The 17921-nt window shown below is 44.5% G+C and overlaps 1 protein-coding gene across 3 annotated transcripts in view; it reads left to right on the forward strand.

The window, feature by feature from the left end:
• Positions 1 to 17921, forward strand: part of LOC141156641 (uncharacterized oxidoreductase ZK1290.5-like) — a 199732-nt gene that overhangs the window by 129227 nt on the left and 52584 nt on the right. For all 3 annotated transcript variants that reach the window (XM_073642833.1, XM_073642832.1, XM_073642834.1), the window contains one exon: positions 9375 to 9557. In XM_073642833.1, the coding sequence (XP_073498934.1) occupies positions 9375 to 9557 (183 nt within the window). The remainder of the gene's footprint in view (positions 1 to 9374; positions 9558 to 17921) is intronic.

The raw sequence follows: 17921 nt of genomic DNA on the forward strand, positions 1-17921 counted from the left end.
TTCCTGTAGCACCTGTGCTATGTATAAAACTCCCCGCACATCACTAATGGGATTATTGCAGCATCTGAAAATTCCATCTTGTCCTTGGGGCTCTATATCTATGAACTTTATTGTGGAACTACCAATTTCAAAGGGGAAGAGTTCAATCCTAGTACTGGTGGACCAATTCACCAAAGCAGCAAATTTTGTCCCCTGTACTGGTTTACCTTCTGCTAAAGAGACTGCTGATCTTGTAATTCAAAATGTGTTTAGTGTTCATGGGGTTGCAGACAAAGTCGTCTCTGATCGTGGAACACAATCGAGATTCTGGAAGAATTTTTGTGCAGCATTGGACATCGATGTCAGTTTATCTTCTGGATTTCATCCCCAATCTAATGGTCAGACTGAACGCACAAACCAAACCTTACAGCAATATCTCAGATGCTACATTTGTCATCTCCAGGATGACTGGGTTGATTTGCTTCCTATGGCAGAATTTTCATACAACAATTCTCAAAATGCTTCAGACAAACAAACACCATTCTTTGTAAATTCCAGGTACCATCCAAGTATTCTTCCTAATTTTCCAAGAGAAACGCCTATCCCTGCTGTCACTGTCAGAATACAATACCTGCAACAGAATTTGGAAATACTTAAAGACACTTTAAAAATTGCCCAGGAGAAATTTAAGGAAGCAGCAGATAAATCTTTCAGACCTTCTCCAAGCTTCCAAGTGGGTGATGGAGTATGGCTTTCCACCAAGAATTTGAAACTCTGTATACCCTCACCAAAACTGGGTCAAAAATGTATTGGTCCTTTTAAAATAATTGGACAAGTTAGCTCTGTAGCTTTTCGCCTTTAACTACCTACTCCCTACCCTATTGAAGTGGATGGGCTAGAACATTACACAGTTGAAAAGCTCCTGTATTCCAGAATATTCAGAAATAAGTTTCAGCACCTAATAAAGTGGCAAGGGTATGGCCCTGAAGATAACTCCTAGAAACCTGTAGAAAATATCAATGCTCCTCGACTGCTTAAAGAGTTTCACCAAAAATACCCACATAAACCAAGCCACGCATTGTCCGGAGGCCTCTGTTGACAGGGGGTAGTAATGTCAGAATTCCTGTTGTCCTTCTACAGTTTGACCACTAGTGGCTGCTATTGTTCACCTTAATAATTGGTTCAATCCCACTCCTTACCACTGGAGGCTGCTGTTGTGTTCAGCAATTGCCATTTACTAAAATGGCAGATTCTGAACCTGTTGGATCTATATTGTTTCCTGTTTGGGCCTACTTAAAGCCGCATACTTGAGCATGGTTAGCTGTTAAGCTAGTTCCATTCTCCAGCTCCTGAACATTATTACCCAGACTGTTCTCACCTATCTATGGATTGTTTCCTTCAACTCCTTTTGCTAACTCCAAGAACTTCTACTACCGCTTGCTGTTCCTGCTCGTGCACCTTCGGCCACTGGTTTCCAGCAGTACTACGCCAGTATCGTAACAGATGCCAAATTAATTACTTTGACATTCTCTAACAATATTTACTTAGTAAATTAACATTTGGGATAAAATAGGCCAATTGGAAATTTATCTAATATGGTTGATTTTTTAAATTTATCTTATTCACTAAGCAAAGTAACAATGTTTCAGACTTGAGACGTGATTCTATTGAAATTGTAAAATGAAAAAAAAAATGTTTTTATCTTGTATAATTATACAATGTGCTTCACCAATCCAAGCTGTAATTTCCTGGTCACTTCAAGAAACTAATGTTAAATTGCTCTTTAGGATTCTCTTTTTCCCTTTCTGTCCAGACTGACTCGTGATATCTAGAAACTGAGGCTCTAACATGATCTCCTCTCTAGTAGAATGACTGTGATATCTAGGGTTAAGCATAATGAAAGAGCTTGGTTTAAGAATAATATCAAAAATAAGTATGTACCCACTGATAGTTAAAATTGATTTAAGTCATAGACAGGGTACCCCTGTAATGAACTGGAGTTAGGGTCCTGTACCAGTGTTGTGAGCTGTGACTGTAGCTCTTCTGGCCACGCCTGTATGACTGAAAGCCAGCGGCTCCCGGGAGAAATAAAGTTCATTTTCTCCTTGGTACCGTACTTTCAGTACAGAATCCTGACACCTTCATAAAGCTATTAACCTGCAGATTAACCCGATATTTGGTTAATAGTGTTATCCGAACTGACAGGTTCCCTTTATTGGTCCTTTGGGATTGGTATTCTTTTTTTCATCCTGCCACATCCTAATAGTATTTTTTCCAGCATTGTAGTATTGAAGTCAGGTGATTGGTTTGACATCTGAAGACCACTTTAAATTTTATTTCTGAATCTAACTTAAAGGGCTATTTCTCAAGTTTGAAAGTTATCCCCTATCCAAATGATGGAGAATAACTTCCCGATTGCTGGGGGTTCAACTACTGGGTCCCCTCCCGATCTTGAGAGCCGGGCCCATGAGAATCAAACAGTGGTCAATCATGCATACTCTTAATCCATTCATTTTTATGGGAGTGCAGGAGACCAGCCAAGTACATCACTTGGCTATCTCCAGCTGTCCCATTAAGAATGAATGGATTAAGAGTATGCATGATTGACCATTGGGAGGAGACACAGATTAGATATTAGAAAAAACTTTTTGACAGTTAGGGTGATCAATGAGTGGAACAGGCTGCCACGAGGGGTGGTGAGTTCCCCTTCAATGGACGTCTTCAAACAGAGGCTGGACAGATATCTGTCTGAGATGATTTAGTGAATCCTGCTTTGAGCAAGGGGTTGGACCAGATGACCCAGGAGGTCCCCTCCAACTCTACCATTCTATGATTCTATGAATGAACGGAGCCACAGCATCCATGATCAACCACTGCTCCATTCACATGGAGATCTTCAGAGCCCCGGTTCTTGGGATCGGTGGGTGTCCCAGCGGTTTGACCATCAATGATCGGGAAGTTATCCCCTCACTCACGGGTAGGGGACAACTTCCAAACTTTAAAATGTTTTTCTGCTCTTATCGCTTAGAAGGTAGCAGTGAATGTTTAGTTTTGCTCATGCATTGACACATTTTGCACTGTAATGTTTTCCTTCTTAAAATGTTGTAGGAGGAATCCAGCTCAACTGTATAAAATCTTCAACTTTATTTGTATATGATAAAAACATCTTCACATGCACTTAATACATCATAAGTAAGGGTGCCAAGTGCACCAGAAATGCGTTGATCTTCTTATCTATGGACTAATGATGCATGTGAAGATGTTTTTATCATATACAAATAAAGCTGAAGATTTTGTACCGTTGAGTTGGATTCCTCCTACAACATTTTGCTCACCATCGTCGGTGGCAGCAACATTCATTCCATGCTCCGGAGGGACTAGGCAACTGCGGTGAGCTAGCTTTTTCTCCTTTTTCCAATTTGTTTTCCTTTATAGACTAACAATTATAAACTTTCTATTAAAGGGATACTCCGAAACTCAAAGTAATTTTCATTCTAAATCCCTATCTATTTAATGCCATAATCTAATATATTCTCTAATATATTTTAATTAAAATATCGCTATCCTTACCTGACTACACTATATGTTTTTTTACTACTTCCTTCTTTATGACATTTTTTTTTGAGAATCCAGTGCATTCTGGGATACTCAAACGAGTCGTCATCAGGAGGCAGAGGTTGCGGTCACTGCCAAATCCTCTGCCCCCACCCTGAAACAAAGCGTCATCAGTGACCTTCATTTAAGGGGTTGGGCTAGTCCCTGTTCTACTGAGCATGCATCGGGTGTCAATTCAGAGCAGGGACTAGCCCAGCCCCTGAAACGAAGGTTGCTGACGACGCTTCGTTTCAGGGAGGGGTCAGAGGCTATGACAGTGACTGCTGCGTCTGCCCCTGATGATGCATCCTTTGAGTATCACAGCATGCACTGGAATTCTCAAACAAAGCGTCATCAAAAAGGAAGTAAAAAAAGCACAGTTAGGAAGTGATAGGGACTTTTTAATTAAAGTATGTTAGAAAATAGATTAGATTATAGCCAGGGCTGTGGAGTCGGAGTCGTGGAGTCGGAGTCGGAGCCCATTTTGGTGGAGTCGGAGTCGGTATAAAATGGACCAACTTCGACTCCTAAAATATATAATAAATTGGGTACAGTAGTTCAATGCAGTTTGTGGGGAATATTTTTTCATAAGAATTTGGGAAAGTTATGAAATGTCCTATAAATGTCTGTCCTATTCCTGATCTAAAGGTCTAGACTTTTAGCTGAGATGAATCTGTGCTACAGTAAATTTATCACTTATACATGAGCCATGTATGAGGGAATCGGAGTCGGAGTTGGAGTCATTGTCATGGAAATTAAGGAGTCGGACGTTTGGCTTACCGACTCCACAGCCCTGATTATAGCATTAAATAGATAGGGATTTAGAATGAAAATTAATTTGTGTTTCAGACCACGCTTGGAAATGAATTATCAGCCATTCCTTAAAGGGGCCTTTCTGGAAACTTGAATATTTGTAATCTATCAATATTAATAATATAGATGTACTTGGATTTACCCACAGTGATCTGCAGATAAATATCTCACGTGTGTGGTCAGCTTTACTCTATTGATATAACTGCTGACAACTTAACTGCTACAGCATGCTACAATGATAGTGTAGTGATTAACCTACCATAGCAGCCGTGATGTTCTATATTTGTGGGGCCAAGTAAATGTGGTGTGCACCAGGTCCAGGAATACCATGCTTTCTTGTGGGTGTGCTACTCTTTAGCCTACTAAAATGGAATCTGTCAGCCGGAGTTCAACCCCTCCCCGCCCCTCAAAAATATATATGCACATGTAGCTTTTTCAAAGACAAGTTCAGCAATACGAATATATGGCCCCACCATTCCTCCGTTACTGATAAATCATTGTTTGAATTGATATGCAAATGAGGCTGGAGAGCTATGGCAAATCTGAAGCTTCTGTCACTCCAGCTCTATTCTTCTCCTGCAGCGCCTTCTCCTGCTCCACTAACAGCCTATATGCTTTGCGATTTCAGGAAATGGAGCCGTCAGTAGAACATGGCGGCGCTGGGCGGGGAATAGAGCTGGAGTGACAGAGGCTTCAGATCTACCATAGCCCATTAGCCTAATTTGCATATCAATTCAAACACTAATTTCTCAGTAACCGAGGAGCGGGCTGGCCATGTAAAAGTATTGCTAGACTTGGCTTTGAAAGAGCCATATTAATAGATTGTGGGGGTGAAATCCTGCTGCTTTAAGGAAAGCGAAATGAAAAAGAGTTGAAGGTACCACCAATAAGATGGATTACTGCCTTATTTTATCAGATACATGATCCACAGGGAAGCGGGAAAGCTACAAAATGGAGAGTGTAGGGTTGTCTATTTTTCTAGCCGCAGCACTTAGTTACTTTATGTGTCTCTGACGTTGGTCATACTGGATGATTCTTCTTACTTTGTTCATGACGGCAGGGGGAAAGTTATTGTTATGATTTGTTTTATGGAAGACTATGAGCTAAACCTGGAGAATAGTGTCATGAGATCATGTAAACATCAGCACAATATATACTATATATGTAACCACAGCCATTCTTTTGTTGCCTTCACAGGGAGAACGCATTGTACTTGCGTGAATGTATTTTTCCTACCCTGCATTGTGCGCTTCCTCTCTGTGGGAACGCTCTCTCTTTTCCCACTCCTTTCTCTTTTCCCCCTCATTTCTGTTTTCCGCCCCCTAATCCGCTTGGTTGTCATTATCTTTCCAAACTTGTCATCCAGTTGTCTCCCTCTCAGCCTGTCCAAGCCTCTCTAGTTATTGTGCTCTCTTTTTTTTTTTTGGGCTACTGATGGGGACAAACTGTTCTTGAGTTTTATTTTGTGGCTCCAGGGTGGATGGACGAGACTTTTCAATTTCAGAATGAAGTGGCTTCTACAAAGGACAAAGCATGTCAGGAGAGCCTGTGAATGGAGAGAGGAATGACCCAGTTGTCCCTTAACCTCCTTTCTGCAAGCATTGTGCTATGAATTGCTAATGTGGATGTGTGTGTCCTGTGAAGGCGTTAGGCTCCCAGGAACTCAGTTTTCATTCAATACATTATTATTTTCTATTGCTTAAAATCACATTTCACACTTTGAATGTGTTAATAATAAGCATGGAGAATAGTGTAGACATTGCGATATACACTCATCAACAGTGAATTTGCAACACCAAGAAGGAGAAGTTGTGGAATTATAAAAATTACAGCATTGTTAGACATGGTAATGATATGCAGATGTTGGAAAAATAGAAGCAAATTTTTCAAAACATCTCAATTTTTTCAGTATTGTGTATGAGTGCCACTTGCAGAAATCCCCTCACTTACACACCTTAGCAATGAGGTTATTAATGGTTGTCTGAAAAATGTTCTGCCTCGCTGAATACACTTGGGCTTGAAAATCATCAAGATCCGCTGCTGGCAGCTCCCTTTACAATTGCCAACCAATGACGTTACAGATGTATTCCATGGAAGACAAGTCTGGAGACGCTGCAGGCCATTTTATCACGTTTAGGCCAAGCAGGCTGCTTACAGTAGCAAGAGCGATATATAGCCTGGCATTATCCTGTTCAAAAACAGCTCCTGGGACATTTTCACGTTCCTTTGTGAAGGCCTCTTTGTGGCTTTACCCGTGTAGTCTCTAGACCAAGATCCAGCTATCATTATTGCATCCAAGACTAAAGCGAGACTCATCTCTAACCCAGCCTCCATTTCCATCTTGCGCAGCACAATGATAGTATTTGAAAACAGTGGTGTGAAGTCAATGGAACACCTATAGCTGGCCATGTGGCTTGTAACCCATTGTTATGCAAATGTCTTATGATCATTTATATACAGTGGGGGAAATAATTATTTGATCCCTTGCTGTTTTTGCAAGTTTGCCCACTGACAAAGACATGAACAGTCTATAATTTTAAGGGTAGGTAAATTTTAACATTGAGAGATAGAATATCCCCCCCAAAAAAAAAGAAAATCACATTGTGTAAATTAGATATTTTTTTTGCATTTTGCAGTGAGAAATAAGTATTTGATCCCCTACAAACCATTATGAGTTCTGGCTCCTACAGACCAGTTAGATGCTCCTAATCAACTCGTTACCTGCTTTAAAGACAGCTGTCTTACATAGTAACCTGTATCAAAGACTCCTGTCCACAGACTCAATTAATCAGTCAGACTCTAACCTCTACTACATGGGCAAGACCAAAGAGCTTTCTACGGATGTCAGGGACAAGATCATCGACCTGCTGAAAGCTGGAATGGCCTACAAAACCATAAGTAAGATGCTGGGTGAGAATGAGACAACTGTTTGTGCAATAGTAAGAAAATGGAAGAAATACAAAATGACTGTCAATCGACATCGATCTGGGGCACCATGCAAAATATCACCTTGTGGGGTATCCTTGATCATAAGGAAGGTGAGAGATCAGCCTAAAACTACATGGGGGCAGCTTGTTAATGATCTCAAGGCAGCTGGGACCACAGTCACCAAGAAACCATTGGTAACACATTACACCTTAAAGGTTTAAAATCCTGCAGTGCCCGCAAAGTCCCCCTGCTCAAGAAGGCATATGTGCAGGCCCGTCTGGATGATTCTGTGAGTTATTGGGAGAAGGTGCTGTGGTCAGATGAGACAAAAATTGAGCTCTTTGGCATTAACTCAACTCGCCGTGTTTGGAGGAAGAAAAGGATGAGTACAACCCTAAGAACATCGTCCCAACCGTGAAGCATGGTGGGGGAAACATTATACTTTGGAGGTGCTTTTCTGCAAAGGGGACATGACAACTGCATCGTACTGAGGGGAAAATGGATGGGGTCATATATCGTGAGATTTTGGCGAACAACCTCCTTCCCTCAGTAAGAGCATCGAAGATGGGTCCTGGCTGGGTCTTCCAGCAAGACAATGAAAAAACAACATACAGCCAAGGCAACAAATGAGTGGCTCACAAAGAAGCACAGTAAGGTCATGGAGTGACCTAGCCAGTCTCCAGACCTTAATCTAATAGAAAACTTATGGAGGGAGTTGAAGCTCCAAGTTGCCAAGTGACAGCCTCAAAATCTTAATGATTTAGAGATGATCTGCAAAGAGGAGTGGACCAAAATTCCTTCTGACAAGTGCGCAACCCTCATCATCAACTACAAAAAAGTCTGACTGCTGTGCTTGCCAACAAGGGTTTTGCCACCAAGTATTAAGTGTTGTTTGCCAGAGGGATCAAATACTTATTTCTCACTGCAAAATGCAAAAAATTGTATCTAATTTATACAATGTGATTTTCTTGACTTTTTTTTGGATATTCTATCTCTCAATGTTAAAATTAACCTACCCTTAAAATTATAGACTGTTCATGTCTTTGTCAGTGGGCAAACTTACAAAAACAGCAAGGGATCAAATACTTATTTTCCCCACTGTATATACTTGTTTGACACCTTATGCTTGGTATGTGATGTCCAATTTCACTTGCAGTACAGAATGGATCACTCTGATGAGAAGGGACCTTCACTGGGGAATATCAGACCGGTCCTACTCCTGGGATTATGGTGTGGAGTGGCATAATATACAGTAGCCAGACTCCTCTAGTCTTCATTCAGGTACACTACTGAATGAAGCTTGGTGATACAATGATTTGGTCATGAAACAATGATACAGCCATTTCTATAAAGTGTCACCGGAGCTGTTTTTTCACAAGACAATGACAGGTCACATGTTACTTGTGCTACTGTGAGCAGCTCGCGTGGCCTAAGCGTGCTACCATGGCCTGCAGCATCTCCTTACTTGTCTCCCATCAAGTACATCTGGGACGTTATTGGCCTTGCCATTGCAAAGCAAGCTGCCAGCAGTGGATCTTGATGATTTGCCAAAGTGCATTCAGCATGGCAGAACATTGCTCAGACAATTATTAATACCCTTATTGATAGCAACCAAGCCATGTAAGTGCATGTATCATACTCGATAGTATGTTGTTTTCATTTTATCATAATTTGGATATTATTAACAAGTCTATTGATCCTGTGATTTCCATAACTCCATGACTTTTCCTTTTTGGTTTTGCAATTTAAATTTTAAGGAGTGAAATGAAGGAATCATTAAGTATAAATGTAAAGTACCTTTAATTTAATACCTTTATACACATATGTATAAAAATCTTCAATATAAATGTAAATAGGAATGCTGTTTGGCGATGAAAAATATTAAAAATGAGAGCATTTTCTTGAAATGTGAGCATTCTCCATAGAACGCTCTTGTTAGATGATTGCTGTAAACATTTAGAGCGCAGAGAGAAACTTTCATGTTCACCATGTAATATTAATCTGGTTCCATCACTTGCTACAAAAAATGTGATTCTCCTTTGTTGCTTTTCTTTCTACAGGTTGAATATCACCCTTTTCAGAGGCCACAGGAGCTGGTGGAATATTGTCAGAAAAATCATATTGTATTTGGAGGATACTGTCCTCTGGCAAAGGGACAAGCACTGACACATCCAGTTATTCTGAGGCTCGCAAAACAGTATGGGAAGACACCAGCTCAGATTTGTATACGTTGGAGCATCCAGGTAACTTCATTTGTCTCATTTTATAAGTGACGTTTTATTAGTGATTAGCAATAAAAAATGTCAGCTACCGGTTTCCACCCCTTTTGGAGCGAGTCAAATTAATATTTTTAGCCCCTGATTTATAGTTGTTAAAAGTGAGGGAAAATATCCAAAACATAGGCAAGGAAAAAGTGAAAGAATTTGATCTAAAGATATCAAAGATTGACTGTCACTTCCAAACAGAAAACAGATGTGAACAGGTACAATAAAAGAGTAGCCATCTCCATATACAACTAACAAATTAAGGGTTAGTGCCCACGATGCAGATTTGATGCAGAGCGTTTTTGCCTCTCTCTGGCAAAAAAAAACGCATTCAGATTTACATGCTTTTTTTCTGCCAGGGAGACGCGTTTTTCAGCGTTTTTTACATGCATTTTCGCATGCGTTTTTTCAAGCACTTTTCCAAGCGGTTTTGAGCATCACTTGGAAAAGGGCTTGACAAGTTGGTCACACAATATAAATCCATGCAACTGGCATGGATTTATATTATGTGACCAACTTAGATGCTTTAAATGCTGCATCTATAGTTAAAAAAAAAAAAGAATTAAAAAGTTAAAAATAAAAAAACCTGTATACTCACCTCTCCGGTCTCCTCCCGGCCACGTCCACTCTCTTTGGCGTCCCGCGGTGTACTGGCAGGACCTGCGGTGACGTCATTTAGTCAGCTGATGGTCACGCGACCATCACCTGACCGCTGACGTCAGCGGTCGCATGACCATCAGCTGATTAAATGACATCACCGCAGATCCAACAAGTACACCGCGGGACACCGAGGAGAGAGGACACGACCGGGAGGAGACCGGAGAGGTGAGTATACAGTTTTTTTTTATTTGTAACTTTTTTATTTATTTTTTTCACCGCGTGGTAGCTGGGATGAAGAGGAGTTGTAGTCTCTTGATCCTGGGTACCACACGCACCACGATTACGCCGCAAATTCGTGGCCATTGAATTTAATTGAAACGCAGCAAATCCACATATACCTGCGGGTTTGCTGCGTTTCAATATTCCTCAATGGCCGCAAATTTGCAGCGTAATCGCGGTAGAAATGGTCAATGCTAATTAGCGCATCATGTGCACAGCACATCCGAATTCACATTGCTGTGCATGGCAGACTTTTTTACAAGCGTTTTCGCGGCCGTAAAAAAGCCGCAAAAACACTACAAGAACGCTATGTGGGCACAGAGCCTAAAGCTGCGCACTGCAATGCTATAGTATGCAAACATGGTAAAACTATGGTAAAACATGGCAAACTACTCTATAAAATAGATTAAAAAGAGTGCAGCTTTAATTTATATATGGGATTGGCTACTCTTAGCTTGCACCTGTTCACACCTGGTCTCTGGAAGTGACGGTCAGTCTTTTGATATCGGTATACACAGACTCTCTCACCGAGCACTCTACCCACCAGCCTATAGTGGTTTTAATCACAGCAGGATCCTTTCTACCCATATAAGTGTAGGCTATCAGTCCAGGAGAGGTATCACATTAGGTTAGGTTCCCCGCAAAGAAGATTGCCTTGTCCTGGCTGATGGGCACACATGAATTGGCCAGTTTATGCACTCAGTATCTTAATTTTAACCTATTTTCTAGCAGTAATGCAATTAGAATTTCATGTTTGCATGCTATAGCATTATATAGGTCTACTTTATTTGTTAATCAGATCAAACGAGACTGAAAAGTAAAATCTGGCTGCTATAGACAAGTGTTTCACTTTAACTTTTCAGTTTTAATAAATCTCTTTAAACTCTTATTTGCTATGTGAATGCCAGAACACTTAGGAGGATATACAGTTAGGTCCATATATATTTGGACAGACACAACATTTTTCTAATTTTGGTTCTAGACATTACCACAATGAATTTTAAACAAAACAATTCAGATGCAGTTGAAGTTCAGACTTTCAGCTTTCATTTGAGGGTATCTACATTAAAATTGGATGAGGGGTTTAGGAGTTTCAGCTCCTTAACATGTGCCACCCTGTTTTTAAAGGGACCAAAAGTAATTGGACAATTGACTCCAAGGCTATTTCATGGACAGGTGTGGGCAATCCCTTCGTTATGTCATTCTCAATTAAGCAGATAAAAGGCCTGGAGTTGATTTGAGGTGTGGTGCTTGCATTTGGAAGGTTTTGCTGTGAAGTAAACATGCGGTCAAAGGAGTTCTCCATGCAGGTGAAACAAGCCATCCTTAAGCTGCAAAAACAGAAAAAACCCATCTGAGAAATTGCTACAATATTAGGAGTGGCAAAATCTACAGTTTGGTACATCATGAGAAAGAAAGAAAGCACTGGTGAACTCATCAATGCAAAAAGACCTAGGCGCCCACGGAAGACAACAGTGGTGGATGATCGCAGAATAATCTCCACGGTGAAGAGAAACCCCTTCACAACAGCCAACCAAGTGAACAACACTCTCCAGGAGGTAGGCGTATCAATATCCAAATCTACCATAAAGAGAATACTGCATGAAAGTAAATACAGAGGGTTCACTGCACGGTGCAAGCCACTCATAAGCATCAAGAAGAAAAAGGCTAGACTGGACTTTGCTAAAAAACATCTAAAAAAGCCAGCACAGTTCTGGAAGAACATTATCTGGACAGATGAAACCAAGATCAACCTCTACCAGAATGATGGAAAGAGAAAAGTATGGCGAAGGCGTGGTACAACTCATGATCCAAAGCATACCACATCATCTGTAAAATACGGCGGAGGCAGTGTGATGGCTTGGGCATACATGGCTGCCAGTGGCACTGGGTCACTAGTGTTTATTGATGATGTGACACAGGACAGAAGCAGCCGAATGAATTCTGATGTATTCAGAGCCGTACTGTGTGCTCAGATCCAGCCAAATGCAGCCAAACTGATTGGTCGTCGTTTCATACTACAGATGGACAATGACCCAAAACATAAAGCCAAAGCAAAACAAGAGTTTATTAAAGCAAGGAAGTGGAATATTCTTGAATGGCCAAGTCAGTCACCTGATCTCAACCCAATTGAGCATGCATTTCACTTGTTAAAGACTAACCTTAGGAAAGAAATGCCCACAAACAAACAGCAACTGAAAACCACCGCAGTGAAGGCCTGGCAGAGCATCAAAAAGGAGGAAACAGCATCTGGTGATGTTCATGAGTTCAAGACTTCAGGCAGTCATTGCCAACAAAGGGTTTTCAACCAAGTGCTAGAAATGAACATTTTATTTACAATTATGTAATCTGTCCAATTACTTTTGGTCCCTTTAAAAACAGGGTGGCACATGTTAAGGAGCTGAAACTCCTAAACCCTTCATCCAATTTTAATGTGGATACCCTCAAATGAAAGCTGAAAGTCTGAACTTCAACTGCATCTGAATTGTTTTGTTTAAAATTCATTGTGGTAATGTCTAGAACCAAAATTAGAAAAATGTTGTCTATGTCCAAATATATATGGACCTAACTGTATTTATTAACAAGTTTCACAGCAAAAATTACCCATAAAAATTATGTCTTGGGAAGTTATTATATGAGGTATCAGGACTATGACATTAATTATCTTGTATCATAACTTGTCTGATCTGCATATGGACCTGTATAGAATCTGATATCCCTGAACAGTACCGTGTGTCCTTCCTAGACTTAGGAATGGCAGAGTCCGATGGGGATATTATAGATAGTTAACACTGAGTGGGGGCTCCATTTACATTATTGAGTGTGCCAACTTCCACGGACAGGTAGGCGTTGGTGCCTGGTTAGGGCTTTGTAGCATCAGGTCCTTGTTACGCTACTTTTTGCTTTACCCGGAGTTTACTTACTCACATTAGTTATATTTGGTTTGCATTATTCTTGGTGTGTGTAGCGTCGGCGTCCCTGCCTCCTGCTAGGCAGGGACGCTGTTCCCCTCACCTCTCTGCTCCATGCCTGGCGGCTTCCTCCCGCTCTGCTTGCAGCGCCCGCTCTCCCCCGGTCACTGTGCTTAGGGCGCGCGCGCGCGCTCCCCCTCTCTTAAAGGGGCCGCGCGCGTCGCCCTAAGGAGTCCCCGGCCAATGGCCGGAGGATCCCTCCATATATAAGGCACCTCCTCCAAAATGGAGGTGCCCGAGCAATGTTGTTGCACTGTTCACTACTCTGCTTCAGCCCTCAGGTCCCGTTGCCTGTTACCTGCCTGTTACCTGCCAGTTGCCTGCCAGTTACCTGCCAGTTACCTGCCTGTTACCTGCCTGTTACCTGCCAGTTGCCTGCCAGCTGCCTGCCAGTTTCCTGCCAGTTTGCTGCCTGATTCCTGCCTGTCATCCGCTTTCCTGCTTGCTAGCCTGAGGTCCGACGGTCTGCCTTCCGACACCTGTCAGTCTGTCTATGGACCAGCTTACCCGCTCACCTGGGAGCGCTCACCTGCTACCTGTCTGCTAGCCTACCTGGAGGCTCCGCCGTCACGTGCTGTGACCACCTGCCAGTCCAGAGACTCTTGCCTGCTCACCTGGGAGCACTCATCTGCTACCTGCCTGTTAGCCTACCTGGAGGCTCCGCCGTCACGTGTCGTACCTGCCCGTTTACCCAGAGACTGCCCCGGTCACTTGCCGTGACCTCCTGCCCGTTTACCCAGAGACTGCCCCGGTCACTTGCCGTGACCTCCTGCCCGTTTACCCAGAGACTGTCCCGGTCACTTGCCGTGACCTCCTGCCCGTTTACCCAGAGACTGCCCCGGTCACTTGCCGTGACCTCCTGCCCGTTTACACAGAGACTGTCCCGGTCACTTGCTGTGACCTCCTGCCCGTTTACCCAGAGACTGTCCCGGTCACTTGCCGTGACCTCCTGCCCATTTGCCCAGAGACTGTCCCGGTCACCTGCTGTGACTGCCTGCTTGTCTTCCCTGGTCGCCACCCGCTTCCTTACAAGGACTGCCCCCTTGTATAAGTTGCTCAGAGGTTCCGCCTCCCAGACCCGTTACAGTTTGCTCGGGCCATGGAACCCGGTGGCACCCAAGCTCCCTCGCTCTCGGACCTTTGTCATGAACTGTCCCGACAGAGGTCCCAACAGGAGTCCATCCTGGGTCACCTGCGGAATGTCAATACTCGCCTGGACACTTTGACTGCCCCACCAGCAACCACCAATACCATAGTATCCTGCTCTGGAATCCGGCTTTCTGCACCTCCTCGCTTCGGAGGCGACTCCGCTCAAGCTCGGGGCTTCATTAACCAGTGCACCCTGCACTTTGAACACCAGTCCCACCAGTTTAATTCCGACCGGGCCAAAGTAGCCTTCATCATGTCCCATCTCACGGGAGAGGCACTGGCTTGGCTAAATCCTCTATGGGAGAGAGGAGACCATCTGGTGTCCGACCTGCCAGCCTTTCTCACGGCTTTCCGGAAGGTCTTCGACGAACCCGGACGGAGGACCTCATCCGCCTCATCTCTGCTACGCCTCCGTCAGGGGAGTCTCACCGTGGGCCAATATGCCATATGGTTCCGTACCCTTGCTTCGGAGCTGGCCTGGGATAACGACGCCCTGGTGTCCGTCTTCTGGGAGGGTCTGTCCGGCCGTATTAAAGATGAACTCGCCGGTCGGGACATTCCTACCACTCTCGACGACTTGATTACACTTGCCACCCGGATTGACATCCGATTCCAGGAGCGCGCTAGGGAGGTCACCCGTGAGAGGAGGAATCCACGTCTAGTCCCTACCTTCCAGAGACCCGTCACTCTCCAGGCACATTCACCTGAGCCTATACAGGTCGACCAGACCAAGATGGTCAAGACCCGTCAAGACTTACGTCGTGCCGAGGGGAGCTGTTTCTACTGTGGCAGTAAGGAGCACCGGATGCGTTCCTGCCCTGAGAGTTCGGGAAACGCCTGTGTCTAGGATCGCTCAGAGAGGTCGCCCTAGACAAAATTAAACCCTCTCCATCCCTGATGCTGTCTGTTTCTATCTTCTGCGGAGAGAACCGCTATTTTGAACTGGCTCAACTTGACTCTGGAGCTGCTGGAAATCTCATCTCTCAATCCCTGGTAGAAAAATACCACATTCCCACCAAACCCCTGGCCGTACCTTTATCTGTCGCCGCCGTGGATGGGGGCCTCTTACCACATCCCATCCAACTCATCACCGAATCTCTGACTCTACAGGTGGGAATGCTGCATTCTGAGAGCATCTCCTTTCATGTTCTGCCTGGACTCTCTCACGCCCTCTTGCTTGGCCTGCCTTGGCTCCAGAGACATGCACCCGTGCTTGACTGGCAGACCGGAGAGGTCCTTCGCTGGGGACAGGACTGCCATAAGACTTGTCTAGTTCCCGTTCGTCCTGCCCGTCCTTCTCCTACCCCAGCCAATCTGCCCGGTCTTCCGGTTCCCTATTGGTCTTATGCGGATGTCTTCAATAAAAAAGAGGCAGAGACTTTACCTCCTCATAGACCATACGACTGCCCAATCGACCTGATGCCCGGCTCTACTCCTCCCCGTGGGCGAATCTACCCTTTGTCCGCTGCTGAAACCCGGTCCATGTCTGAATATATTGAGGAGAACCTGGCCCGGGGATTTATCCGGAAATCTACCTCCCCGGCGGGAGCAGGCTTCTTCTTTGTCAAAAAGAAGGACGGCTCACTCCGTCCATGTATAGACTATAGAGGCCTAAACCAGAATACTGTGAAGAATAAATACCCCCTTCTGCTTATTTCTGAATTATTTGACCGTCTGAGGGGGGCTAGAATCTTCACCAAACTGGATCTCCGTGGGGCATATAACCTGGTCCGTATCCGTCAGGGAGATGAGTGGAAGACGGCATTCAATACCCGGGACGGCCACTATGAGTACCTTGTGATGCCCTTCGGTCTCTGTAACGCTCCTGCCGTCTTTCAAGAGTTGGTCAATGACATCTTCCGTGATCTTCTCTACTCCTGCGTGGTGGTGTACCTGGACGATATCTTGGTCTTCTCTCCGGATCTTCCTACTCACCGGAGGGACGTTCGTCAGGTCCTGTTCAGGCTCAGGCAGAACCACCTCTACGCTAAATATGAGAAGTGCATCTTTGAGCAGACCTCTCTTCCATTTCTGGGCTACATAATCTCTCAGATAGGTCTACAAATGGATCCAGAGAAACTGTCTGCCATCCAGAAGTGGCCCCGACCAGAGGGGTTGAAGGCTATTCAGCGGTTCCTGGGCTTTGCCAACTATTACCGCCTGTTCATACCGCACTTCTCTTCCCGGACCGCCCCTATCTCTGCTCTCACCCGTAAAGGTACGAACCCCAGAGAATGGCCGCCCGAAGCAGAGGAGGCATTTCTTTCCTTAAAACAGGCCTTCCTCTCCGCCTCGGTGCTGCATCGTCCGGACGGCAACAAACAATTCTTCCTAGAAGTTGACGCCTCCTCCTCCGGAGCTGGGGCGGTACTTACCCAAAAATCTTCTTCCGGAAGAAAGGTAACCTGCGGCTTTTTCTCCAAACTTTTCTCCTCTTCTGAGCGCAATTATTCTATAGGAGACCGAGAATTGTTGGCCATTAAGATGGCACTGGAGGAGTGGCGTTACCTGCTCGAGGGGGCTCTCCACCCGGTAATAATTTACACTGACCACAAGAACTTGGCATATCTCCAGAGCGCCCAGAGACTTAACCCGCGCCAAGCCCGGTGGTCTTTGTTTTTTGCCCGCTTTGATTTCATTCTTCATTTTCGTCCGGCTGACAAAAACATCAAAGCTGACGCCCTGTCCCGATCCTTTCTGGTGTCTGATCTTGAGGAGGAGCCTAAACATATCATCGATCCCGCCAGAGTAATGCAGGTAGCCCCCGTGGGCCTAAATCGTCTCCCTCCCGGTAAGACGTTCGTAACTGAGTCCGATCGGGAGAAGATTCTACACTGGGGTCACTCGTCTAAGCTAGCTGGGCACGCCGGTCAGAAAAAGACCCTCCAGCTTATTACCCGGCACTACTGGTGGCCTACCCTGCACAAGGATGTAATTGACTTTGTTTCTGCTTGTGTGTCCTGCGCCCGCAACAAAGTTCCTAGACACCTGCCTGCCGGCCGCCTCCTTCCTCTGCCTGTGCCTGCTGCCCCGTGGCAACATATAGCTATGGACTTCATAACAGATCTTCCCGTCTCTACCGGTTGTACGGTCATTTGGGTGGTCGCTGACCGCTTTTCCAAAATGGCCCATTTTATTCCCCTGCCAGGCCTCCCGTCTGCTCCCGAGCTAGCTAAAGACTTTATCCGCCACATCTTCCGTCTCCATGGTCTGCCTCTCCACATCGTGTCGGATCGTGGGGTTCAGTTCACCTCACGCTTCTGGAGAGCCACATGTAAACTGCTCTACGTCACCCTGGACTTCTCCTCCGCTTACCACCCGCAGTCCAATGGTCAAGTGGAGC

Source organism: Phyllobates terribilis, unplaced genomic scaffold (assembly GCF_046119375.1).
Source record: "Phyllobates terribilis strain yellow unplaced genomic scaffold, ASM4611937v1 Scaffold_8__6_contigs__length_399053987, whole genome shotgun sequence".
In the NCBI taxonomy this organism is placed as follows: domain Eukaryota; kingdom Metazoa; phylum Chordata; class Amphibia; order Anura; family Dendrobatidae; genus Phyllobates; species Phyllobates terribilis.